Consider the following 25,374-nt stretch of genomic DNA (forward strand, 5'->3'; position numbering starts at 1 on the left):
AAACTAAATGTTAATATTATTCATTTAGCGGATGCTTTTTATACTGCATGTATAGAATGATAGTTTATCACCTTGTGCATTAGCTGAACCCATGGGCAGAAATGGATATAACAAGAATTCGGAGAGCAAATAAGAAAAGATTCAGGAAAAATCATCTGTTCATAAAGACTTATTTTTATTGGCAGTGGAAAATAAGTTTCAGTATTTTATTGAAATGAAAGAAATAAATAATACTGTGATAAAAATAGTTCATAAGTACTTAGACTGTACATTATTTCTATTACAGGACCAGAAGATTTATTTAAATAAAGGACAATAAAAAGATAGTAACATGACTTTAATTGTACACAAGTGACTAAGAACGTAAAATTACAAAATCAAGAAGACTGGGATATGAGTCCAGCCTGGGCCTTTGATATCATCCAAAAATGACAATTCCTACATAAAGGCGGATGCACACGATATCAAAAAGGGTCGTTGAAAACAGGAGGAGTGGCTACAAATGTAAGGCTTGATTACAGTGGTGAGAATCACAGGGTTAGAGCAGAGAGAGAGAGAGAGAGAGAGAAGAGAGAGAGAGAGAGAGAGAGAGAGAGAGAGAGAGAGAGAGAGAGAGAGAGAGAGAGAGAGAGAGAGAGAGAGAGGAGAGAGAAAGAGAGAGAAGAGAGAAAGAGAGAGAAAAAGAGAGAGAGGCCACTGGAGGATTGGTCCGTCTGAGAAACACACACACTCAATCGTACATGTGCGCGCACGCACACACACGCACACGCACACACACACACACACACACACTCGTAAATGCACCCATACTCACTCTCATTCACTCTTACACTCACGTAAATGCACGCATACACACACTTACACTCACTCACGTAAATGCACACATACACACTTTCACTCACTCACTCAAATGCACGCATACACACACTTACACTCACTCACTCTTACACACACACACACACACACACACGTAATGCAGCACAAAGGGAATGGATAAACAGTGACTTTCAGCCAAAAAGATGCTAGAGAATCCCGGCATCAATATCTCATCTGTAGAAAGATGTTTTCAAAATAGCCCTCATAATTATTACAAAGTATGGCTTATCCACGGGTCTGATTTTGGTATCACAGGATATAAAACACGAACCGACCCCGATATTCACACAATGCCATTGACGCGGGTCACTTTCTCAGAATCAACAGGGAGACAAAAGAAGATTAAGAGTTTAGATCAAACACACAAAGTACTTTTAGCTGGAAGATTAAAAACAAAATCAATGAGTAGCCGATACGATAAAAATACTCATATAGAATGATAAAAATGAGATTATGCCTACAAACATAAATGTACATACTCTGGACTCGTGATATATAAATTACATCTAGAAGAGTTGAACTGGATTAGGACGCGTGAATTAAAAGGTGACGAGATAAAATCAAGCAGAAGTTGATATGAAACACTGAGTTAGAGAGACTGGAGGAATAAATAGAAGTATAAACCCGCAGGACTCTGGGATTATGGGTCTGGAACCGGGAAAAACCCAAAGGAATGATGTGGAACTCCAGCCTGACGGGGATCGTGCTCTTCAGCTGCGTCACCTGCGGGAGCAACGACATCATCATCATCATCATCATCATCATCAAAGCTGTGATTAAGAACAATATTGTGTTTTTTAAAAATGAATATGAACTTATTTTCTTTCCATTATTCGAGGTCTGACAACACTGCATCTTTTGTGTTATTTTGACCAGTTGTCATTTTCTGCAAATAAATGCTCTAAATGACAATATTTTTATGTGGAATTTGGAAGAAATGTTGTCAGCAGTTTATAGAATAAACCATTTTGTTAATTTTACTCAAACACATCTCTAAATAGTAAAACCAGAGAAACTGATAATTTTGCAGTGGTCTCTTAATCCTTTCCAGAGCTGTGTGTAAGGAAACCGGCTTCAGTGGGGTTCAGTGGTGTTCAGTGGGGTTCAGTGGGGTTCAGTGGTGTTCAGTGGGCTTCAGTGGTGTTCAGTGGGGTTCAGGGGTGTTCAGTGGGCTTCAGTGGTGTTCAGTGGTGTTCGTGGTGTTCAGTGGGCTTCAGTGGGCTTCAGTGGGGTTCAGTGGGGTTCAGTGGGCTGCAGTGGGGTTCAGTGGTGTTCAGTGGGGTTCAGTGGGGTTCAGTGGGGTTCAGTGGGCTGCAGTGGGGTTCAGTGGGCTTCGGTGGGGTTCAGTGGTGTTCAGTGGTGTTCAGTGGGGTTCAGTGGTGTTCAGTGGGCGTTCAGTGGTGTTCAGTGGGCTTCAGTGGTGTTCAGTGGGCTTCAGTGGTGTTCAGTGGGCTTCAGTGGTGTTCAGTGGGGTTCATTGGTGTTCAGTGAGGTTCAGTGGTGTTCAGTGGTGTTCAGTGGGGTTCAGGGGTGTTCAGTGGGCTTCAGTGGTGTTCAGGGGGCTTCAGTGGTGTTCAGTGGGCTTCAGTGGTGTTCAGTGGTGTTCAGTGGTGTTCAGGGGGCTTCAGTTGGTGTTCAGGGGGCTTCAGTGGTGTTCAGTGGGCTTCAGTGGTGTTCAGTGGGGTTTAGTGGTGTTCAGTGGGCTTCAGTGGTGTTCAGTGGTGTTCAAGGGGCTTCAGTGGTGTTCAGTGGTGTTCAGTGGGGTTCAGTGGTGTTCAGTGGGCTTCAGTGGGGTTCAGTGGGGTTCAGTGGGCTTCAGTGGGCTTCAGTGGTGTTCAGTGGGCTTCAGTGGTGTTCAGTGGTGTTCAGTGGTGTTCAGTGGGCTTCAGTGGTGTTCAGGGGGCTTCAGTGGGGTTCAGTGGTGTTCAGTGGGCTTCAGTGGGGTTCAGTGGTGTTCAGTGGGGTTCAGTGGGGTTCAGTGGGCTTCAGTGGTGTTCAGTAGGCTTCAGTGGTGTTCAGTGGTGTTTAATGGTGTTCAGTGGGGTTCAGTGGGCTTCAGTGGTGTTCAGTGGGGTTTAGTGGGCTTCAGTGGGCGTTCAGTGGGCTTCAGTGGTGTTCAGTGGGCTTCAGTGGTGTTCAGTGGGCTTCAGTGGTGTTCAGTGGGCTTCAGTGGTGTTCAGTGGTGTTCTGTGGGCTTCAGTGGTGTTCTGTGGGCTTCAGTGGTGTTCTGTGGGCTACAGTGGGCTTCAGTGGGCGTTCAGTGGTGTTCAGTGGGCTTCAGTGGGGTTCAGGGGGCTTCAGTGGGCGTTCAGTGGTGTTCAGTGGTGTTCAGTGGGGTGCAGTGGTGTTCAGTGGGCTTCAGTGGTGTTCAGTGGTCTTCAGTGGTGTTCAGTGGTGTTCAGTGGGGTTCAGGGGGCTTCAGTGGGGTTCAGTGGGCTTCAGTGGGGTTCAGGGGGGTTCAGTGGGGTTCAGTGGGGCTTCAGGGGGCTTCAGTGGGCTTCAGTGGGGTTCAGGGGGGTTAGTGGGCTTCAGTGGTGTTCAGTGGGGTTCGGTGGGCTTCAGTGGTGTTCAGTGGGGTTTAGTGGGGTTTAGTGGGCTTCAGTGGTGTTCAGTGGGCTTCAGTTGTGTTCAGTGGGCTTCAGTTGTGTTCAGTGGGCTTCAGGGGGGTTCAGTGGGCTTCAGTGGGGTTTAGTGGGGTTCAGTGGGCTTCAGTGGTGTTCAGTTGTTTTCAGTGGGGTTCAGGGGTGTTCAGTGGGCTTCGGTGGGCTTCAGGGGGGTTCGGTGGTGTTCGGTGGGCTTCAGTGGGGTTCGGTGGTGTTCAGTAGGCTTCAGTGGGGTTCAGGGGGGTTAGTGGGCTTCAGTGGGGTTCAGTGGGGTTCGGTGGGCTTCAGTGGGGTTCAGTGGTGTTCAGTGGGCTTCAGTGGTGTTCAGTGGGCTTCAGTTGTGTTCAGTGGGCTTCAGTTGTGTTCAGTGGGCTTCAGGGGGGTTAGTGGGCTTCAGTGGTGTTCAGTGGGGTTCGGTGGTGTTCGGTGGGCTTTGGTGGTGTTCAGTGGGCTTCAGCGGTGTTCAGGGGGGTTAGTGGGCTTCAGTGGGGTTCAGTGGTGTTCGTGGTGTTCGGTGGGCTTCAGTGGTGTTCAGTGGGCTTCAGTTGTGTTCAGTGGGCTTCAGTGGTGTTCAGTGGGCTTCAGTGGTGTTCAGTGGGCTTCAGTGGTGTTCAGTGGGGTTCAGTGGGCTTCAGGGGGGTTAGTGGGCTTCAGTGGTGTTCAGTGGGGTTCGGTGGTGTTCAGTGGGCTTCAGTGGTGTTCAGTGGGGTTCAGTGGGCTTCAGGGGGGTTAGTGGGCTTCAGTGGGCTTCAGTGGGCTTCAGTGGTGTTCAGTGGGGTTCGGTGGTGTTCGGTGGGCTTTGGTGGTATTCAGTGGGGTTCAGCGGGGTTCAGGGGGGTTAGTGGGCTTCAGTGGGGTTCAGTGGTGTTCGTGGTGTTCAGTGGGGTTCAGTGGGCTTCAGGGGGGTTAGTGGGCTTCAGTGGGCTTCAGTGGTGTTCAGTGGGGTTCGGTGGTGTTCGGTGGGCTTTGGTGGTATTCAGTGGGGTTCAGCTGGGTTCAGGGGGGTTAGTGGGCTTCAGTGGGGTTCAGTGGTGTTCGTGGTGTTCGGTGGGCTTCAGTGGGGTTCAGTGGTGTTCAGTGGGCTTCAGTGGTGTTCAGTGGGCTTCAGTTGTGTTCAGTGGGGTTCAGTGGGCTTCAGGGGGGTTAGTGGGCTTCAGTGGGCTTCAGTGGTGTTCGGTGGGCTTCGGTGGTGTTCAGTGGGCTTCAGTGGGGTTCAGTGGTGTTCAGTGGGCTTCAGTGGTGTTCAGTGGGCTTCAGTTGTGTTCAGTGGGGTTCAGTGGGCTTCAGGGGGGTTAGTGGGCTTCAGTGGGCTTCAGTGGTGTTCGGTGGGGTTCAGTGGTGTTCAGTGGGCTTCAGTGCGGTTCAGTGGGCTTCAGTGGTGTTCAGTGGGCTTCAGTGGTGTTCAGTGGTGTTCGGTGGGCTTCAGTGGGGTTCAGTGGGGTTCAGTGGGGTTCAGTGGGCTTCAGTGGTGTTCAGTTGTGTTCAGTGGGGTTCAGTGGTGTTCAGTGGGGTTCAGTGGGCTTCAGTGGTGTTCAGTGGGGTTCAGTGGCCTTCAGTGGGGTTCAGTGGGCTTCAGTGGTGTACAGTGGGCTTCAGTGGTGTTCAGTGGGGTTCAGTGGTGTTCAGTGGGGTTCAGTGGGCTTCAGTTGTGTTCAGTGGGGTTTAGTGGGCTTCAGGGGGGTTAGTGGGCTTCGGTGGGGTTCAGTGGTGATCAGTGGGGTTCGGTGGTGTTCGTGGTGTTCGATGGGCTTTGGTGGTGTTCAGTGGGCTTCAGTGCGGTTCAGTGGGCTTCAGGGGGCGTTCAGTGGTGTTCATTGGTGTTCATTGGGGTTCAGTGGGGTTCATTGGTGTTCAGTGGGCGTTCAGTGGGCTTCAGTGGTGTTCAGTGGGGTTCAGTGGTGTTCAGGGGTGTTCAGGGGGCGTTCAGTGGTGTTCATTGGTGTTCAGTGGGGTTCAGGGGGCGTTCAGTGGTGTTCATTGGTGTTCAGTGGGGTTCATTGGTGTTCAGTGGGCTTCAGTGGTGTTCAGTGGGCGTTCAGTGGTGTTCAGTGGGCTTCAGTGGTGTTCAGTGGGCTTCAGTGGTGTTCAGGGGGGTTCAATGGTGTTCAGGGGGGTTCAATGGGCTTCAGTGGTGTTCAGTGGGCTTCAGTGGGCTTCAGGGGGGTTCAGTGGGGTTATCTGGCCGGCTCTCGTCGAGGTGCTCTCATATGTGTTGAATACAGTTTTATAATTCAAATAAAAAACAAGGGCCCTATTTTTGTAGAGTTCTTACTGCATTCTGAATTAATCAAAGTCAGGTCACATATAATCATGGCTGATCATTATTTACATTATCGATCATTGGTGTCACTTCAGAGTATTCGTGCACATCTCTAGTAATAGTATTAGAGCTGCGCCAATAATCGGTAAAAGATCGCGGTCTGGATTCAAACACACAATCTTATTCCTAAATGTCAGCGATTATCCTGTGTCTATTAAACCTTTGACAAGTGCGATTGCGGCATCTGGATTAGTACCCGAAGACAGGAGCAGAGCATGTTTGGCCACAGCCCCGCCGAGCACGCGCTACACGCCGCTCGAGTCTGCAGCGATAGAGCTGCAACGGGGTTGGAGAGATTCCAAACACACCGGCGGGAGTTACGTTATATCCTAATAAACATAACTCATGTTTAGATATTTCTCATGAAAAACTTTATTAGCCATTTGTTAGTTGTGCTAAACTCAAGCTAAAAACTTCTGTTTTATGCCTTTTCCTTCAGCAAGAGTAACCATCGTGGGTTTCTTGTGAATGTGGCATGTTTGAACATTTTTGTTTGAGAAAAACTTAGCAAAGCTGAACTTGTGCTAAAAGCTAACGCCTTAGTTTCTACAAGAATCACCACCATGGGCTTTTCTTCTTGAGAAAATGTGGCGTGATGGTGTTCTAACCAAGAGCAAAAGGAATGTGCCTTTCAGGTGTGAATAAAGGTGTCTTCAGCAGATGCGCTAGAGCGCGATTCCCACATTCATACGTTTACCGAGTTTACCGACTGAATGGGAACATGTTTTTGTCATTGAATCAATTATTCAAAAACACTTGATTCATCCAGTAATAAAACAAGTGAAGTCTTAATGAGAGTTATTGAATCATTCACTCAAACCGATTCAAAATGATTAAAAATTTAAAAAATCAAATATTCAAATTAATTAAATATTAAATAGATTGCAGTAATTAACATGTTGTCAGATCCTCTAGTAAATCATGTTATTGTGTGCGGTGCAGAAAGCGAATGCAGCTGGAGTGAGTGTAGAGTGTGTAAAGAGTGTGTGCTGATGCTGAACAGAGTTCGGCCCATTCACAAAGCAGCATTTCCGGGCCACAAAAGCAACAACATTCATTAGTGATGGCAACTTTATTCAAATGAGCACCAACGAGACCAATGAGAGCTAACGTATGCAGACTTTAAATAATAATAAAAAGAGTTCTAGTTACTAGGGATGAAATCCGAGAGGTTTCTGAAGCACACATAGGCCACAGCGTAACTCTTTCAAGACCCAGAAAGTTAGTAAAGACTAACCGCTGCTCGCTAAACCGGGCAGCGGCTCCGGGTTCCAGAGCGCCGGCTTATGGACGGCTCCAACGAGGTCGTACTGCCTTTCTGGCCCGTGGAAGTTCAGTGACGTTGCTCCTATGGCTGGTTCAGAAACCTCTTCGATTTCACTTCATTCAAAGTATCGTGTTCCGAAGATGAGCGGAGGTCTTACTGGTGTGGAAGGTCATCTAAAGGCGCTCTCAGCAGTGTTGCTGCGTGGGACGCTCACTAATGAAAGATCTGGGCCGTGAGTACATGGTCCTCATGCTCAGATCCTGAGAGTAATGAAGGCTCACCTGGTCAGATCAGCAGGAGTATGTTCTGACTGCGGCCGAGTCCAGACGCTGAACTCCACTCACACCTGTAGCGCCACACACACGCATTAGTCACACACACACACGCCAGCATGTTAAACGCACACAAGCGCTGAGATTAGCTACACACACACGTTCAGTGTTGGGGAAAGATACTTATTACAATATTGCGTTACTTAGTTACTTTTTTTGAAAAGTAATCTGTTACATTACTTTTGCATTACTTTTAGTAATAGTAATCTGTTACATTACTTTTGCATTACTTTTCCTCACCTGGGCTTGCTTGTTTTTTAAAAAACAATAAAAAAAAATTTTTGGGCAAATGTTAAGGCCCTTTCACACCAGAAGTGAAGTTAATAATTCTCAGGCTGAAGGAAATGCATATTTACTCCTGTACAGTAGAGGTAGAGTACAGTAAAGGTAGAGTACAGTAGAGATAGAGCACAGTAGAGATAGAGTACAGTAGAGGTAGAGTACAGTAGAGGTAGAGTATAGTAGAGTACAGTAGAGATAGAGTACAGTAGAGGTAGAGTACAGTGGAGTACAGTAGAGGTAGAGCACAGTATAGACAGAGTACAGTATAGACAGAGTACAGTAGAGGCAGAGTACAGTAGAGTACAGTAAAGGTAGAGTACAGTAGAGATAGAGCACAGTAGAGGTAGAGTACAGTAGAGGTAGAGTATAGTAGAGTACAGTAGAGCACAGTAGAGATAGAGTACAGTAGAGGTAGAGCACAGTATAGACAGAGTACAGTATAGACAGAGTACAGTAGAGGCAGAGTACAGTAGAGTACAGTAAAGGCAAGGTACAGTAGAGGTAGAGTACAGTAGAGATAGAGTACAGTAGAGATAGAGTACAGTAAAGGCAGAGTACAGTAGAGGTAGAGTACAGTAGAGGTAGTGTACAGTAGAGGTAGAGTACAGTAGAGATAGAGTACAGTAGAGGTAGAGTACAGTAGAGCAGAGTAGAGGCAGAGCACAGTAGAGGCAGAGTACAGTAGAGGCAGAGTACAGTAGAGATAGAGTACAGTAGAGGTAGAGTACAGTAAAGGCAGAGTACAGTAGAAGTAGAGTAGAGTAGAGATAGAGTACAGTAGAGGTAGAGTACAGTAGAGGTAGAGTACAGCAGAGATAGAGTACAGTAGAGTTAGAGTACAGTAGAGGTAGAGTACAGTAGAGTACAGTAGAGGTAGAGTACAGTAGAGGTAGAGTACAGTAGAGGTAGAGTACAGCAGAGATAGAGTACAGTAGAGGCAGAGTACAGTAGAAGCAGAGTACAGTAGAGATAGAGTACAGTAGAGGTAGAGTACAGTAGAGATAGAGCACAGTAGAGGTAGAGTACAGTAGAGGTAGAGTACAGTAGAGGTAGAGCACAGTAGAGGTAGAGTACAGTAAAGGCAGAGTACAGTAGAGGCAGAGTACAGTAGAAGCAGAGTACAGTAGAGGTAGAGTACAGTAGAGATAGAGTACAGTAGAGATAGAGTACAGTAGAGGTAGAGTACAGTAGAGATAGAGTACAGTAGAGGTAGAGTACAGTAGAGGTAGAGTACAGCAGAGGTAGAGTACAGTAGAGGCAGAGCACAGTAGAGTACAGTAAAGGCAGAGTACAGTAGAGGTAGAGTACAGTAGAGTACAGTAAAGGCAGAGTACAGTAGAGGTAGAGCACAGTAGAGGTAGAGTACAGTAGAGTACAGTAGAGGTAGAGTACAGTAGAGGTAGAGTACAGTAGAGATAGAGTACAGTAGAGGTAGAGTACAGTAGAGTACAGTAGAGGTAGAGTACAGTAGAGGTAGAGTACAGTAGAGGTAGAGTACAGTGGAGTACAGTAGAGGTAGAGCACAGTATAGGCAGAGCACAGCAGAGGTAGAGTACAGTAGAGGTAGAGTACAGTGGAGTACAGTAGAGGTGGAGTACAGTATAGGTAGAGAACAGTAGAGGCAGAGTACAGTAGAGGTAGAGAACAGTAGAGGCAGAGTACAGTAGAGGTAGAGTACAGTATAGGTAGAGAACAGTAGAGGCAGAGTACAGAAGAGGTAGAGTACAGTAGAGGCAGAGTACAGTAGAGGTAGAGTACAGTAGAGATGCTTGTTTTTTAACAACAATAAAAAAGTTTTTGGGCAAATGTTAAGGCCCTTTCACACCAGAAGTGAAGTTAATAATTCTCAGGCTGAAGGAAATGCATATTTACTCCTGTACAGTGGAGGTAGAGTACAGTAGAGGTAGAGTACAGTAGAGGTAGAGTACAGTAGAGGTAGAGTACAGTAGAGATAGAGTACAGTAGAGATAGAGTACAATAGAGGTAGAGTACAGTAGAGGTAGAGTACAGTAGAGGTAGAGTACAGTAGAGGTAGAGTACAGTAGAGGTAGAGTACAGTAGAGGTAGAGTACAGTAGAGGTAGAGTAAGAATACAGTAGAGGTAGAGTACAGTAGAGGTAGAGTACAGTAGAGGTAGAGTACAGTAGAGATAGAGCACAGTAGAGGTAGAGTACAGTAGAGGTAGAGTACAGTAGAGTACAGTAGAGGTAGAGCACAGTAGAGATAGAGTACAGTAGAGGTAGAGTACAGTAGAGATAGAGCACAGTAGAGGTAGAGTACAGTAGAGGTAGAGTACAGTAGAGTATAGTAGAGGTAGAGTACAGTAGAGGTAGAGTACAGTAGAGATAGAGTACAGTAGAGGTAGAGTACAGTAGAGATAGAGTACAGTAGAGGTAGAGTACAGTAGAGGTAGAGTACAGTAGAGGTAGAGTACAGTAGAGTACAGTAGAGGTAGAGTACAGTAGAGGTAGAGTAAAGTAGAGGTAGAGTACAGTAGAGGCAGAGTACAGTAGAGGTAGAGTACAGTAGAGGGCGCCACTCAAACAAACCTTTCAGGAATTCTGGATTAAAGAACAATAGGATACAGGAGAAGGAAGTTCAGCACGCTTATTTATAAATCTAATCTAAAGTTATTTTTGCTTAGTATGGTTGAATTAGATAATTGAAAGTCAGCAGCAGAGACATTCGTTAATAAAGTGAGATTAAAAACGAAATATATTTGTGTAATTTAATATAGTTAAGTATAAAAGTTTTGCGTAAAATTCTGATTGCATTTTACTGTTTTTATTTAAAAAAATTGTGCAAGTGAGATGAGTAAATGCATGTTCACATTTAACTACAATAACCATCATGTTAACACAGCGAATACAGCACCTCACCTTATTCCCTCAACATGGGGACAGGAGAGCTGTCAGTCAATACATGTGGAAAAGTAACTTAGATATTTTGTTGTAAATTTTAAAGTAATGCATTTACTAGTTACTTGAAAAAGTAATCTGATTACGTAACTCGGGTTACTTGTAATGAGTTCCCCAACACTGCACACGTGTGACGCGCTCACAGGCGGAGCCGCTCGCTCACGTACCGTCCAGCTGCGGCTTCCTGGCCATCAGAGCGGCGTCGCCGGCGCTCACCCGGAAGCTAGCCGGCAGCGTGTCCGAGGCGCTCACGCTCATCCCGCGCACGTCTTTGGGCCGGAACTTCTTCCTCCAGGACGGCGCGCGCCGGAAGTTCTTGTCGTCGTCCTGCGGAGGAACAGCTGTGATGAAGCGCTCAGATCTGATAGGGTTAGACTGAGGAACCGGACTCACCTCGTCCAGTCTGCGCTCGGTGCCGGCGCCGATCAGGTGACCGTACTCGTGCTCCAGTAGCGCTCGCGCCTGCGGGACACGGCACAGTCAGCCGACAATATATCCAACGCAACCAGTCAAAGATTATATTTCTATTTGCACAGAACCGTCAAAGTAGAGCGAAACGGATGAGTTCAATGATCTGGAATCTGACTGATTCAAACACTGCTGTTCAAGTGAAATCTGATGGGATTGGACCAAGTATGGAAAAAGAATTCTGAAATCTGATTAGAAATGCAATAAAACAAAAAATTTGCCAAATACTACAATGTTTGTATCATGTGCTATATATACATATTCACATTTTGCACTTGATTTGTTTAAGCATTAGTAGAAGACTATCTATTAAGTGAACTGCAGTTTATCGTGTCCGACTCCAAACGCAGAAGGAACACACTGTGTCTGACCTCTGACCTGTGTGTGTGACCTCTGACCTGTGTCTGACCTCTGTGTGACATCTGAACTGTGTGTGACCTCTGACCTGTGTGTGTGACCTCTGACCTGTGTGTGTGACCTCTGACCTGTGTGTGACATCTGACCTGTGTCTGATTTGTTTAAGCATTAGTAGAAGACTATCTATTAAGTGAACTGCAGTTTATCGTGTCCGACTCCAAACGCAGAAGGAACGGTGCGTGTCTGACCTATGACCTGTGTGTGACCTATGACCTGTCTGACCTCTGTGACCTGTGTGTGACCTATGACCTGTGTGTGTGACCTCTGACCTGTGTCTGACCTCTGACCTGTGTGTGACCTCTGACCTGTGTCTGACCTGTGTGTGTGTGTGACCTCTGACCTGTGTCTGACCTCTGACCTGTCTGACCTCTGTGACGTGTGTGACCTTTGACCTGTGTCTGACCTCTGTGTGACATCTGAACTGTGTGACCTCTGACCTGTGTGTGTGACCTCTGACCTGTGTCTGACCTCTGTGTGACATCTGAACTGTGTGTGACCTCTGACCTGTGTGTGACCTCTGACCTGTGTGTGACCTCTGACCTGTGTGCACTGCGTCGGGATCTGCAGAAGCAAAGCCAGGGCGTTGTGGTCGAAGGACTCGTCCAGGGCGATGAGCGCTCCATGAACACCGCTCTCCAGAAGATTGTTGGCGTAATCCTTCAACCCGATGGCCTGAACCCAGCTGACCACGCGCTCGTTCGACCACACCAGCACATCTGAGCACACACACACGTTAAAGGACACAACACGACCACACAGAAGTGAAAATAAAGGAGAAACCACGAAGCGCTCACCTTTGACTTCCACCTGTGACTCCTCACGCCTTCGCTCAAGGTCTTTCCGGTCATAGTTCAGGCGTCTCAAACACATCACACCGCTCTGAAAACTGTTCCTACAGAGAGAGAGAGCGCCACAAACACACCGTGAGGAGGAATCAGCCCGCAATACACCGGCAGGGTTCAGCAGGCAAATGCCATTCAATTTATGTATGCATGTATGTGTGTATGTATGTGTGTATGTATGGATGGATGTATGGATGCATGTGTGTGTGTGTGTGTGTTTGTTTGTATTTGTGTGAGTGTTTGTGTGTGTGTGCATTCACACATGAAACAGCTTCAGTTCTTTTTACCGTTAAGACACTCTTCGTAAAGCAGCACTGGTAATACTGGTAAACCCCTGGAAATGAACTTCATTTCTCCTAGTTGTGTTATCAGTAGTGTAATAGTCAGGTTAGCAGTAGTGTAATAGTCAGGTTAGCAGTCAGGTTAGCAGTAGTGTAATAGTCAGGTTAGCAGTCAGGTTAGCAGTAGTGTAATAGTCAGGTTATCAGTAGTGTAATAGTCAGGTTAGCAGTAGTGTAATAGTCAGGTTATCAGTAGTGTAATAGTCAGGTTAGCAGTCAGGTTAGCAGTAGTGTAATAGTCAGGTTAGCAGTAGTGTAATAGTCAGGTTATCAGTAGTGTAATAGTCAGGTTATCAGTAGTGTAATAGTCAGGTTAGCAGTAGTGTAATAGTCAGGTTATCAGTAGTGTAATAGTCAGGTTAGCAGTCAGGTTAGCGTGTAATAGTCAGGTTATCAGTAGTGTAATAGTCAGGTTATCAGTAGTGTAATAGTCAGGTTAGCAGTAGTGTAATAGTCAGGTTAGCAGTAGTGTAATAGTCAGGTTATCAGTAGTGTAATAGTCAGGTTAGCAGTCAGGTTAGCGTGTAATAGTCAGGTTATCAGTAGTGTAATAGTCAGGTTATCAGTAGTGTAATAGTCAGGTTAGCAGTAGTGTAATAGTCAGGTTAGCAGTAGTGTAATAGTCAGGTTAGCAGTAGTGTAATAGTCAGGTTATCAGTAGTGTAACAGTCAGGTTAGCAGTAGTGTAATAGTCAGGTTAGCAGTAGTGTAATAGTCAGGTTAGCAGTAGTGTAATAGTCAGGTTAGCAGTAGTGTAATAGTCAGGTTAGCAGTCAGGTTAGCAGTAGTGTAATAGTCAGGTTAGCAGTAGTGTAACAGTCAGGTTAGCAGTAGTGTAATAGTCAGGTTATCAGTAGTGTAATAGTCAGGTTATCAGTAGTGTAATAGTCAGGTTAGCACTAGTGTAATAGTCAGGTTAGCAGTAGTGTAATAGTCAGGTTATCAGTAGTGTAATAGTCAGGTTATCAGTAGTGTAATAGTCAGGTTAGCAGTAGTGTAATAGTCAGGTTAGCAGTAGTGTAATAGTCAGGTTAGCAGTCAGGTTAGCAGTAGTGTAATAGTCAGGTTATCAGTAGTGTAATAGTCAGGTTAGCACTAGTGTAATAGTCAGGTTAGCAGTAGTGTAATAGTCAGGTTATCAGTAGTGTAATAGTCAGGTTATCAGTAGTGTAATAGTCAGGTTAGCACTAGTGTAATAGTCAGGTTAGCAGTAGTGTAATAGTCAGGTTATCAGTAGTGTAATAGTCAGGTTATCAGTAGTGTAATAGTCAGGTTAGCAGTAGTGTAATAGTCAGGTTAGCAGTAGTGTAATAGTCAGGTTAGCAGTCAGGTTAGCAGTAGTGTAATAGTCAGGTTAGCAGTAGTGTAATAGTCAGGTTAGCAGTCAGGTTAGCAGTAGTGTAATAGTCAGGTTAGCAGTAGTGTAATAGTCAGGTTAGCAGTAGTGTAATAGTCAGGTTAGCAGTCAGGTTAGCAGTAGTGTAATAGTCAGGTTATCAGTAGTGTAATAGTCAGGTTATCAGTAGTGTAATAGTCAGGTTATCAGTAGTGTAATAGTCAGGTTAGCAGTAGTGTAATAGTCAGGTTAGCAGTCAGGTTAGCAGTAGTGTAATAGTCAGGTTAGCAGTAGTGTAATAGTCAGGTTATCAGTAGTGTAATAGTCAGGTTAGCAGTAGTGTAATAGTCAGGTTAGCAGTCAGGTTAGCAGTAGTGTAATAGTCAGGTTAGCAGTAGTGTAATAGTCAGGTTAGCAGTAGTGTAATAGTCAGGTTATCAGTAGTGTAATAGTCAGGTTAGCACTAGTGTAATAGTCAGGTTAGCAGTAGTGTAATAGTCAGGTTAGCAGTAGTGTAATAGTCAGGTTAGCACTAGTGTAATAGTCAGGTTAGCAGTAGTGTAATAGTCAGGTTAGCAGTAGTGTAATAGTCAGGTTATCAGTAGTGTAATAGTCAGGTTAGCAGTAGTGTAATAGTCAGGTTAGCACTAGTGTAATAGTCAGGTTAGCAGTAGTGTAATAGTCAGGTTCGCAGTAGTGTAATAGTCAGGTTAGCAGTAGTGTAATAGTCAGGTTAGCAGTAGTGTAATAGTCAGGTTAGCACTAGTGTAATAGTCAGGTTAGCACTAGTGTAATAGTCAGGTTAGCAGTAGTGTAATAGTCAGGTTAGCAGTAGTGTAATAGTCAGGTTAGCACTAGTGTAATAGTCAGGTTAGCAGTAGTGTAATAGTCAGGTTAGCAGTAGTGTAATAGTCAGGTTAGCAGTAGTGTAATAGTCAGGTTCGCAGTAGTGTAATAGTCAGGTTAGCAGTAGTGTAATAGTCAGGTTAGCAGTAGTGTAATAGTCAGGTTATCAGTAGTGTAATAGTCAGGTTATCAGTAGTGTAATAGTCAGGTTAGCACTAGTGTAATAGTCAGGTTAGCAGTAGTGTAATAGTCAGGTTAGCAGTAGTGTAATAGTCAGGTTAGCACTAGTGTAATAGTCAGGTTATCAGTAGTGTAATAGTCAGGTTAGCAGTAGTGTAATAGTCAGGTTATCAGTAGTGTAATAGTCAGGTTAGCACTAGTGTAATAGTCAGGTTATCAGTAGTGTAATAGTCAGGTTAGCAGTAGTGTAATAGTCAGGTTATCAGTAGTGTAATAGTCAGGTTAGCAGTAGTGTAATAGTCAGGTTATCAGTAGTGTAATAGTCAGGTTAGCACTAGTGTAATAGTCAGGTTATCAGTAGTGTAATAGTCAGGTTAGCAGTAGTGTAATAGTCAGGTTATCAGTAGTGTAATAGTCAGGTTAGCAGTAGTGTAATAGTCAGGTTAGCACTAGTGTAATAGTCAGGTTAGCAGTAGTGTAATAGTCAGGTTATCAGTAGTGTAATAGTCAGGTTAGCAGTAGTGTAATAGTCAGGTTAGCAGTAGTGTAATAGTCAGGTTAGCAGTAGTGTAATAGTCAGGTTAGCAGTAGTGTAATAGTCAGGTTAGCAGTAGTGTAATAGTCAGGTTAGCACTAGTGTAATAGTCAGGTTAGCAGTAGTGTAATAGTCAGGTGCCACGAGTAGTTAATGCCCTCATTAAAGACGCCAAGTGAATTAAAGGTCATCTGGCTGGTTCGGCTCATGGCGTATTACAGCCCGGACTGGAGCGTGTGTAAGATGCATGAGCGCGCTCGACTGACCTGTGGAAGCTGTCCACCATCTTGAGCTGGCCGCGGAGGTCTTTCTTGGTCAGGTGATCCAGCATCCGCGCGTCCACCAGCGACTCCATGAAGTAGCTGCGGTACTGAGGCAAACCCAGGCTCGGCAGCCAGTCGTTCCCGATCCACTCGTGGTTCATGTCACCGTAGGCCAGAGTCTGAGCGCACACACACACACATTCAGTCCAATCGAGAGCACAGTGAGCTAAACCTGACGCTACGTGCCGAAAACACTTAATATTCAGTCATATTACTGATTTGACACTATCAGATGAGAAGAAAACGAAGTTGATCTGAATAATGACTGTTTTTAAAGCTGCTTTACAGCTGAATGTGAATTGGTCTCATATTTGATCAAGTTTGCATTATGGATTGTGTTATGTTCTTGTAAAGCTGCTTTTAAACGATATGTACTGTATAAAGTGCGATAGAAATAAAGCCGTAATATAGCGATACAAATTAAGAACTTCAGCACTGAGCTCATACAGAAGCAGTCGATTGATCATAATCTCATGACTTTACGAACATTAACCATCATCAGATGCTGTTTCGTAGAGCAAGACCAGCAGACGCTGCTTTAACATGAAGATGCAGTGAATCTCAGCGAACCGTCGAGAGCACGTCCACGTCACAATCCTCCACACACTCAGAGGATCCGTTCGGTCACGGCACACTCTGAGCTTGATTTTCTGAAGTGAAATATGACATGAACGTGTCCCTGACGGATCATGAGACCTGCATGTGTTGTGCAATAAGACTAAGCCATCAGAAGAAAGGCAGAGGTGTGTGTGTGGAAGAGGTTCAAACCTGCGCCCAGCCGCCCTCCTCGTCCTCCTGGGGTTAGCGTGTTAGCAGGTTAGCATGTGGAGCGAGGGGAGGCGATCAGTAGCAGAAGAGCAAATACAGTAAAACATCACACACACACACACACACATCAGCTGACTGACCGTGAGCGGTGTGGCGGCCAAACTCTCCATCTCCTCGTGTGTGAGCCAGACATTCCCAGAAGACTACAGTGAGTGAGGGAGGGAAACAAGTGAAGACAGGAGTGGAAGAGCAAGAGTGTGTTAGTGAGCAGCAGGAACACTAGTGGAAGCGCTCAAACATCCCATCAGGTGTTAATGTGTGAGGCATGCAAGAGAGAGAGAGAGCAGTGTGTGTGTGTGTGTGTGTGTGTGTGCGCTGTCGTAAAGCTGAACTCGATCTGCTCTGTGTTCTGATCATCGCTCTGAATCCCATCCGGACAAAACATGATTTTTGATCAGAATGTTTTTCGACGAGACTTACACACATTACAGTGTTGATCAAAAAGAATGCATGACGCTAGAATAAAATGTTTGTTTGTTTGTTTGAAAGCAGAGACTCTGTTCTTTTCATATATTGACTCTTCACATATTCATACAGCAAAATATTCTGGGAGACATAAAAATTGTGAATATGATCAAAAATGCTGACTGGCAACTTTTTTAGGAAACACTGTCAGGGAAGGAGTTTATTGTAGCCTTTGAGATTTGACAATCCCATATGGTGATTTCTGCTTGATGTTGATTAACCGCGCGGCTCCACATGACTCTACTGCAGTTGCTGACAGCGTGAGGCTGCTGTGAGACGGGTCATGGGTCGTGTGTTGGCGTCTGGCAGCGGAGGAATAGCAGCACATGCACCTGTAAGCCTGAGGTGTGTGTGAGTGTGTCAGATCTCAGTGTTTGAGCAGATGTATAGGCCAGGCTGTGTCCTACCGTTCTGGAGGTCGGAGGCGCCGACGGGCTCGTGAGCGACATGATCTCCTGGATCGCGAGCCGCAGTTTGAGGCGGTGGAGAGGGTTGCTGATGCCGATCTCGCGCTGGATCTCGGTGTCGGACAGGGCAGACATGATGGCTCCGCTCTTCACGTTGGCACGACAGGCGGCCACATACCATGCAGGCATCCCGACCCACAGCTGAGAAACAACACACACACACACACACACTCCATCATCGGGACACGCTGCTTTCCTCACGATCACACTCATCCCGTGCACATCACGCACTAGCCTTTGTGTCAGAGGGCTGGACTAAATTAAAGGGATAGTTCACCCAAAAATGAAAATTAGCCCATGATTTACTCACCCTAAGCCATCCTAGGTGTAAATGAGATTCTTCTTTCAGACGAATACAATCAGAGTTATCATAAAATCATTATCATGGATAGATGCACTTTTATGGACTTCAAAACAGAAACAGCCGTTCACTGCCATTATAAAGCTGGGAAGAGCCAGGACATCTTTTATTATAACTCTGATTGTATTCGTCTGAAAGAAGAATGTCATTTACACCTAGGATGGCTTAGGGTGAGTAAATCATGGGCTAATTTCATTTTTGGGTTAGGGTTAGGTGAGTGTGACTGGACAGGTGAGTGTGTGTGGACAGGTGAGGAGTGTGTGACAGGTGAGGAACAGGTGAGGAGTGTGTGACAGGTGAGGAGTGTGTGACAGGTGAGGAGTGTGTGGACAGGTGAGTGTGTGGACAGGTGAGGAGTGTGTGACAGGTGAGGAACAGGCGAGGAGTGTGTGACAGGTAAGGAGTGTGTGACAGGTGAGGAGTGTGTGGACAGGTGAGGAGTGTGTGGACAGGTGAGGAGTGTGGACAGGTGAGGAGTGTGTGACAGAGGAGTGTGTGGACAGGTGAGGAGTGTGTGACAGGTGAGGAGTGTGTGACAGGTGAGGAGTGTGTGGACAGGTGAGTGTGTGGACAGGTGAGGAGTGTGTGACAGGTGAGTGTGTGGACAGGTGAGTGTGTGGACAGGTGAGTGTGTGGACAGGTGAGGAGTGTGTGACAGGTGAGGAGTGTGTGACAGGTGAGGAGAGGAGTGTGTGACAGGTGAGCAGTGTGTGACAGGTGAGTGTGTGACAGGTGAGCAGTGTGTGGACAGGTGAGGAGTCTGTGACAGGTGAGTGTGTGACAGGTGAGTGTGTGGACAGGTGAGTGTGTGACAGGTGAGGAGTCTGTGACAGGTGAGTGTGTGACAGGTGAGGAGTGTGTGGACAGGTGAGTGTGTGACAGGTGAGGAGTGTGTGACAGGTGAGTGTGTGGACAGGTGAGTGTGTGACAGGTGAGGAGTCTGTGGACAGGTGAGTGTGTGACAGGTGAGGAGTGTGTGGACAGGTGAGTGTGTGACAGGTGAGGAGTCTGTGGACAGGTGAGTGTGTGACAGGTGAGGAGTGTGTGGACAGGTGAGTATGTGACAGGTGAGGAGTGTGGGACAGGTGAGGAGTGTGTGACAGGTGAGGAGTGTGTGGACAGGTGAGTGTGTGGACAGGTGAGGAGTGTGTGACAGGTGAGTGTGTGGACAGGTGAGTGTGTGGACAGGTGAGTGTGTGGACAGGTGAGGAGTGTGTGACAGGTGAGGAGTGTGTGACAGGTGAGGAGTGTGTGACAGGTGAGGAGTGTGTGACAGGTGAGGAGTGTGTGACAGGTGAGTGTGTGGACCGGTGAGTGTGTGGACAGGTGAGGAGTGTGTGACAGGTGAGGAGTGTGTGACAGGTGAGTGTGTGACAGGTGAGGAGTGTGTGGACAGGTGAGTGTGTGACAGGTGAGGAGTGTGTGACAGGTGAGTGTGTGGACAGGTGAGTGTGTGACAGGTGAGGAGTGTGTGAAAGGTGAGTGTGTGGACAGGTGAGTGTGTGACAGGTGAGGAGTGTGTGGACAGGTGAGTGTGTGGACAGGTGAGGAGTGTGTGACAGGTGAGTGTGTGGACAGGTGAGTGTGTGGACAGGTGAGGAGTGTGTGGACAGGTGAGGAGTGTGTGACAGGTGAGTGTGTGACAGGTGAGTGTGTGGACAGGTGAGTGTGTGACAGGTGAGGAGTGTGTGGACAGGTGAGGAGTGTGTGGACAGGTGAGGAGTGTGTGGACAGGAGAGTGTGTGACAGGTGAGGAGTGTGTGACAGGTGAGGAGTGTGTGACAGGTGAGGAGTGTGTGACAGGTGAGGAGTGTGTGACAGGTGAGGAGTGTGTGACAGGTGAGGAGTGTGTGACAGGTGAGGAGTGTGTGACAGGTGAGTGTGTGACAGGTGAGGAGTGTGTGACAGGTGAGGAGTGTGTGACAGGTAAGGAGTGTGTGACAGGTGAGGAGTGTGTGACAGGTGAGCAGTGTGTGACAGGTGAGGAGTGTGTGGACAGGTGAGTGTGTGGACAGGTGAGGAGTGTGTGGACAGGTGAGTGTATGGACAGGTGAGTGTGTGGACAGGTGAGGAGTGTGTGTGACAGGTGAGGAGTTTGTGTGACAGGTGAGTGTGTGACAGGTGAGGAGTGTGTGACAGGTGAGGAGTGTGTGACAGGTGAGTGTGTGACAGGTGAGGAGTGTGTGACAGGTGAGTGTGTGACAGGTGAGTGTGTGACAGGTGAGTGTGTGACAGGTGAGTGTGTGGACAGGTGAGGAGTGTGTGACAGGTGAGGAGTGTGTGACAGGTGAGGAGTGTGTGACAGGTGAGTGTGTGACAGGTGAGTGTGTGACAGGTGAGTGTGTGGACAGGTGAGGAGTGTGTGACAGGTGAGTGTGTGACAGGTGAGTGTGTGACAGGTGAGTGTGTGACAGGTGAGTGTGTGGACAGGTGAGGAGTGTGTGACAGGTGAGGAACAGGTGAGGAGTGTGTGACAGGTGAGGAGTGTGTGACAGGTGAGGAGTGTGTGGACAGGTGAGTGTGTGGACAGGTGAGGAGTGTGTGACAGGTGAGGAACAGGCGAGGAGTGTGTGACAGGTAAGGAGTGTGTGACAGGTGAGGAGTGTGTGGACAGGTGAGGAGTGTGTGGACAGGTGAGGAGTGTGGACAGGTGAGGAGTGTGTGACAGAGGAGTGTGTGGACAGGTGAGGAGTGTGTGACAGGTGAGGAGTGTGTGACAGGTGAGGAGTGTGTGGACAGGTGAGTGTGTGGACAGGTGAGGAGTGTGTGACAGGTGAGTGTGTGGACAGGTGAGTGTGTGGACAGGTGAGTGTGTGGACAGGTGAGGAGTGTGTGACAGGTGAGGAGTGTGTGACAGGTGAGGAGAGGAGTGTGTGACAGGTGAGCAGTGTGTGACAGGTGAGGAGTGTGTGACAGGTGAGTGTGTGACAGGTGAGCAGTGTGTGGACAGGTGAGGAGTCTGTGACAGGTGAGTGTGTGACAGGTGAGTGTGTGGACAGGTGAGTGTGTGACAGGTGAGGAGTCTGTGACAGGTGAGTGTGTGACAGGTGAGGAGTGTGTGGACAGGTGAGTGTGTGACAGGTGAGGAGTGTGTGACAGGTGAGTGTGTGGACAGGTGAGTGTGTGACAGGTGAGGAGTCTGTGGACAGGTGAGTGTGTGACAGGTGAGGAGTGTGTGGACAGGTGAGTGTGTGACAGGTGAGGAGTCTGTGGACAGGTGAGTGTGTGACAGGTGAGGAGTGTGTGGACAGGTGAGTGTGTGACAGGTGAGGAGTGTGTGGACAGGTGAGTATGTGACAGGTGAGGAGTGTGGGACAGGTGAGGAGTGTGTGACAGGTGAGGAGTGTGTGGACAGGTGAGTGTGTGGACAGGTGAGGAGTGTGTGACAGGTGAGTGTGTGGACAGGTGAGTGTGTGGACAGGTGAGTGTGTGGACAGGTGAGGAGTGTGTGACAGGTGAGGAGTGTGTGACAGGTGAGGAGTGTGTGACAGGTGAGGAGTGTGTGACAGGTGAGGAGTGTGTGACAGGTGAGGAGTGTGTGACAGGTGAGTGTGTGGACCGGTGAGTGTGTGGACAGGTGAGGAGTGTGTGACAGGTGAGGAGTGTGTGACAGGTGAGTGTGTGACAGGTGAGGAGTGTGTGGACAGGTGAGTGTGTGACAGGTGAGGAGTGTGTGACAGGTGAGTGTGTGGACAGGTGAGTGTGTGACAGGTGAGGAGTGTGTGAAAGGTGAGTGTGTGGACAGGTGAGTGTGTGACAGGTGAGGAGTGTGTGGACAGGTGAGTGTGTGGACAGGTGAGGAGTGTGTGACAGGTGAGTGTGTGGACAGGTGAGTGTGTGGACAGGTGAGGAGTGTGTGGACAGGTGAGGAGTGTGTGACAGGTGAGTGTGTGACAGGTGAGTGTGTGGACAGGTGAGTGTGTGACAGGTGAGGAGTGTGTGGACAGGTGAGGAGTGTGTGGACAGGTGAGGAGTGTGTGGACAGGAGAGTGTGTGACAGGTGAGGAGTGTGTGACAGGTGAGGAGTGTGTGACAGGTGAGGAGTGTGTGACAGGTGAGGAGTGTGTGACAGGTGAGGAGTGTGTGACAGGTGAGTGTGTGACAGGTGAGGAGTGTGTGACAGGTGAGGAGTGTGTGACAGGTAAGGAGTGTGTGACAGGTGAGGAGTGTGTGACAGGTGAGCAGTGTGTGACAGGTGAGGAGTGTGTGGACAGGTGAGTGTGTGGACAGGTGAGGAGTGTGTGGACAGGTGAGTGTATGGACAGGTGAGTGTGTGGACAGGTGAGGAGTGTGTGTGACAGGTGAGGAGTGTGTGACAGGTGAGGAGTGTGTGACAGGTGAGTGTGTGACAGGTGAGGAGTGTGTGACAGGTGAGTGTGTGACAGGTGAGTGTGTGACAGGTGAGTGTGTGACAGGTGAGTGTGTGGACAGGTGAGGAGTGTGTGACAGGTGAGGAGTGTGTGACAGGTGAGTGTGTGACAGGTGAGTGTGTGACAGGTGAGTGTGTGACAGGTGAGTGTGTGTGACAGGTGAGTGTGTGACAGGTGAGTGTGTGACAGGTGAGTGTGTGACAGGTGAGTGTGTGGACAGGTGAGGAGTGTGTGACAGGTGAGGAGTGTGTGACAGGTGAGTAGTGTGTGACAGGTGAGTGTGTGACAGGTGAGTGTGTGGACAGGTGAGGAGTGTGTGACAGGTGAGTGTGTGACAGGTGAGTGTGTGGACAGGTGAGTGTGTGACAGGTGAGTGTGTGGACAGGTGAGGAGTGTGTGACAGGTGAGTGTGTGACAGGTGAGTGTGTGGACAGGTGAGTGTGTGACAGGTGAGTGTGTGGACAGTGTGTGACAGGTGAGGAGTGTGTGACAGGTGAGTGTGTGACAGGTGAGTGTGTGACAGGTGAGGAGTGTGTGACAGGTGAGTGTGTGACAGGTGAGTGTGTGGACAGGTGAGTGTGTGGACAGGTGAGTGTGTGACAGGTGAGTGTGTGGACAGTGTGTGACAGGTGAGTGTGTGGACAGGTGAGGAGTGTGTGACAGGTGAGTGTGTGACAGGTGAGTGTGTGACAGGTGAGGAGTGTGTGACAGGTCAGTGTGTGGACAGGTGAGGAGTGTGTGACAGGTGAGTGTGTGTGACAGGAGAGTGTGTGGTACCTCGAGCCACACCACGACGGTGGGACCGTCCCACTGAGCGAAGGGAAGACCCTGCCGACACGCTTCCTCCAGCAACTCGTGTCTGGGAACACAGAAAACATTATGAACACGCATGTATGAGCAAAGAGCTCGTGTTATGGGCCAAACATATGCAAGAATGATGATATGCAGTAATATGAAGCATTCGTACGGCCAGAGAACAGCTCATGTACAGATGTGAGGAAAAAGAGTTTTTAGAAAGAACTTCCACCAACAAATCATCAAAACATCGCCAGAACAACCAGGGATTCAACCAACTCAACAATTATGATATCAAAGGTTAATACACTAATTTAACTAACTTTAATAACTACTTTATTTATTTATTTAAAGCACCCAGCCTTGACACTTTTAAATCACGACTTAAAACTCACTTTTATTCATTGGCTTTTAAACCAGCCTGAGAGTTCATTTTCTGCTTTATGTTCTGTTTTGTCTTGTCACTTGTTTAACTGTGTCTTGTGCTCTTGTCATGTGTTTATAATTTGTCTGAAATGATGTCAGTGTTCAGCACTTTGGCGAACCTCAGTTGTTTTAAATGTGCTTTACAAATAAAATTGTATTGTATTGTATATTGTATCCAATCAATTCCCCACTACACAATCAAGCCCCGCCCACATGTGTTCTTATTCCAGAAGCGTTTCTCTCGATATACGGCACAATGGAGGAGAAGAGAGCAGCGCAACCTCCCTTTCATGCACACTATTTTTTTTGTGAGACACTTTCTTCAAATTCACCCCTGCATAATAGAGATTTAGTCTCTGTAGAGCACATCAGGCAATCGCTGTTGTATTAAATCCTGCTTTATAAAGAAAGATATTCTAAATCACTAAATAAATCAATGCATAAATCTAGGAATTAACCAATACAGTTATGAAACCTTCACCATGTGGTTATCACCTCAACTCAAACCATGTGTAATGTTGTGAAGGTCAGGAGGTTAGTAGAGCTGAAGAGCATCACAGCAAGCATGAGACGTGCAGGTGGTTTTCATGCTCCACACACACACACACACACACACACACACACACACACGAGACGGACACTTACCCTGAGTTTGGGCTATGAGTGACACATGAAAGAGTGTGTGAGGAGAGAGGAGGGAAAACAACCAGAATGAGCCACTGCAAGACTGATGGGTAATGAGACATGAATCATAATGACAGCAACACTGGAACGGCTGCGATGCCTTAAACCAGAGACCCCGATATACGTCAGCATAATCACACAACACACCGATGATTACAAACATGTGTAATGTAAAGACTGGAGATCTGAATCTCAGCTCATCATCACCATGATCAGACGCTTCTGAACCGCTGTTTTCTCCCTGATGTGTTTAGTTTGTTATATTTGTTATCCGTTCGATTGCTACCGAAAAAGCACTGAGTATATCGGGGCCTGAACACTTCCCAGGTACTGGCGAGCGACCTGAAGCGGTGTGGCGGAGCGTGGACACGATGGCAGGGCAGTGTGTCGAGTGAAGATGAGGAAGCACACACTAAAGCATCAGTTTCTGCACTCACTTCTCTATGTTTTTTAAGCAGTTTCCCTTCAAAACTATTGAATATGGATATTATATATGAATGCTATTGACGTGTCACTCACTTCTTCTGCAGTTTTCTGCTCTTCTCTGCAGGGCCGCCCAGTTTGCCGAGTGTCATGGCATCCGGTGACCCGCTCCCTTCAGGCGTTCCTGCGGCTGATCCACACACACACACACACACACACACACACAGAACTCGTCACATTCACATGAGTCTTGGTGTGTTTTCTCACGACCCAGAAGGCTCCAGTGTTGATGAGTGAGCGTGATGTGATTTCTGACTGACTCTGTGTTTCCGTGATTCGATCACAGAAGCTATTAGACCTAGCCTGGGAAAACCCAGACAACTTCCGGCAAGTTTAGATTTGCTCTGAAAGTTAGTCTGCTCATTCAAGCCCATTTCCAATCCGTCGAAACCGCCGCACCAATCAGAAGCGTTGGGGCGGGTTTACACGATGACGACAGCGCTGGGGTTTTGAAGCAGATTTTGTAGCCTACATTACAGAGATGGATGCCGCCGTCGAACATCGCTCGTTCCAATCAGCTATCGCGTCTGTTTTAAGCCATTTGAGCGTTTCCTTTTGGTTAAAAACCGAGTAAAGAACAACACTCGGAGATGTGTCTCCGCCGCTCTG

The 25,374-nt window shown here is 47.3% G+C and overlaps 1 protein-coding gene across 4 annotated transcripts; it reads right to left on the reverse strand.

The window, feature by feature from the left end:
• Window positions 1–882: 882 nt before the first annotated feature.
• LOC130079710 (liprin-alpha-1-like) lies at window positions 883–24,915 on the reverse strand. 4 transcript variants are annotated; one of them, XR_008806485.1, is made up of 14 exons: window positions 24,802–24,899; window positions 24,244–24,255; window positions 23,155–23,236; window positions 17,587–17,787; window positions 16,795–16,857; window positions 16,655–16,681; window positions 15,830–16,005; window positions 12,278–12,375; window positions 12,024–12,199; window positions 10,992–11,060; window positions 10,766–10,925; window positions 7,348–7,412; window positions 961–1,599; window positions 883–927 (listed from the first exon to the last, which is right to left on the reverse strand). XR_008806485.1 is itself a non-coding variant. In XM_056245069.1 (13 exons), exons 1-12 carry the CDS (start codon window positions 24,855–24,857, stop codon window positions 7,357–7,359), a joined length of 1,176 nt encoding a protein of 391 aa, XP_056101044.1. In that variant the 5' UTR covers window positions 24,858–24,899; the 3' UTR covers window positions 934–1,599; window positions 7,348–7,356. The 4 variants fall into 4 exon arrangements, 3 of the variants coding, with proteins under 3 accessions (XP_056101044.1, XP_056101045.1, XP_056101047.1); XM_056245069.1 differs by lacking the exon at window positions 883–927 and having other exon boundaries at window positions 934–1,599; XM_056245070.1 differs by lacking the exons at window positions 883–927; window positions 24,244–24,255 and having other exon boundaries at window positions 934–1,599; window positions 24,802–24,915.
• Between the last annotated feature and the right edge of the window lie 459 nt (window positions 24,916–25,374).

This window comes from Rhinichthys klamathensis, unplaced genomic scaffold, assembly GCF_029890125.1.
Source record: "Rhinichthys klamathensis goyatoka isolate OS25496 unplaced genomic scaffold, OSU_Roscu_1.1 h1tg001290l_1, whole genome shotgun sequence".
Taxonomy (NCBI): Eukaryota; Metazoa; Chordata; class Actinopteri; order Cypriniformes; family Leuciscidae; genus Rhinichthys; species Rhinichthys klamathensis.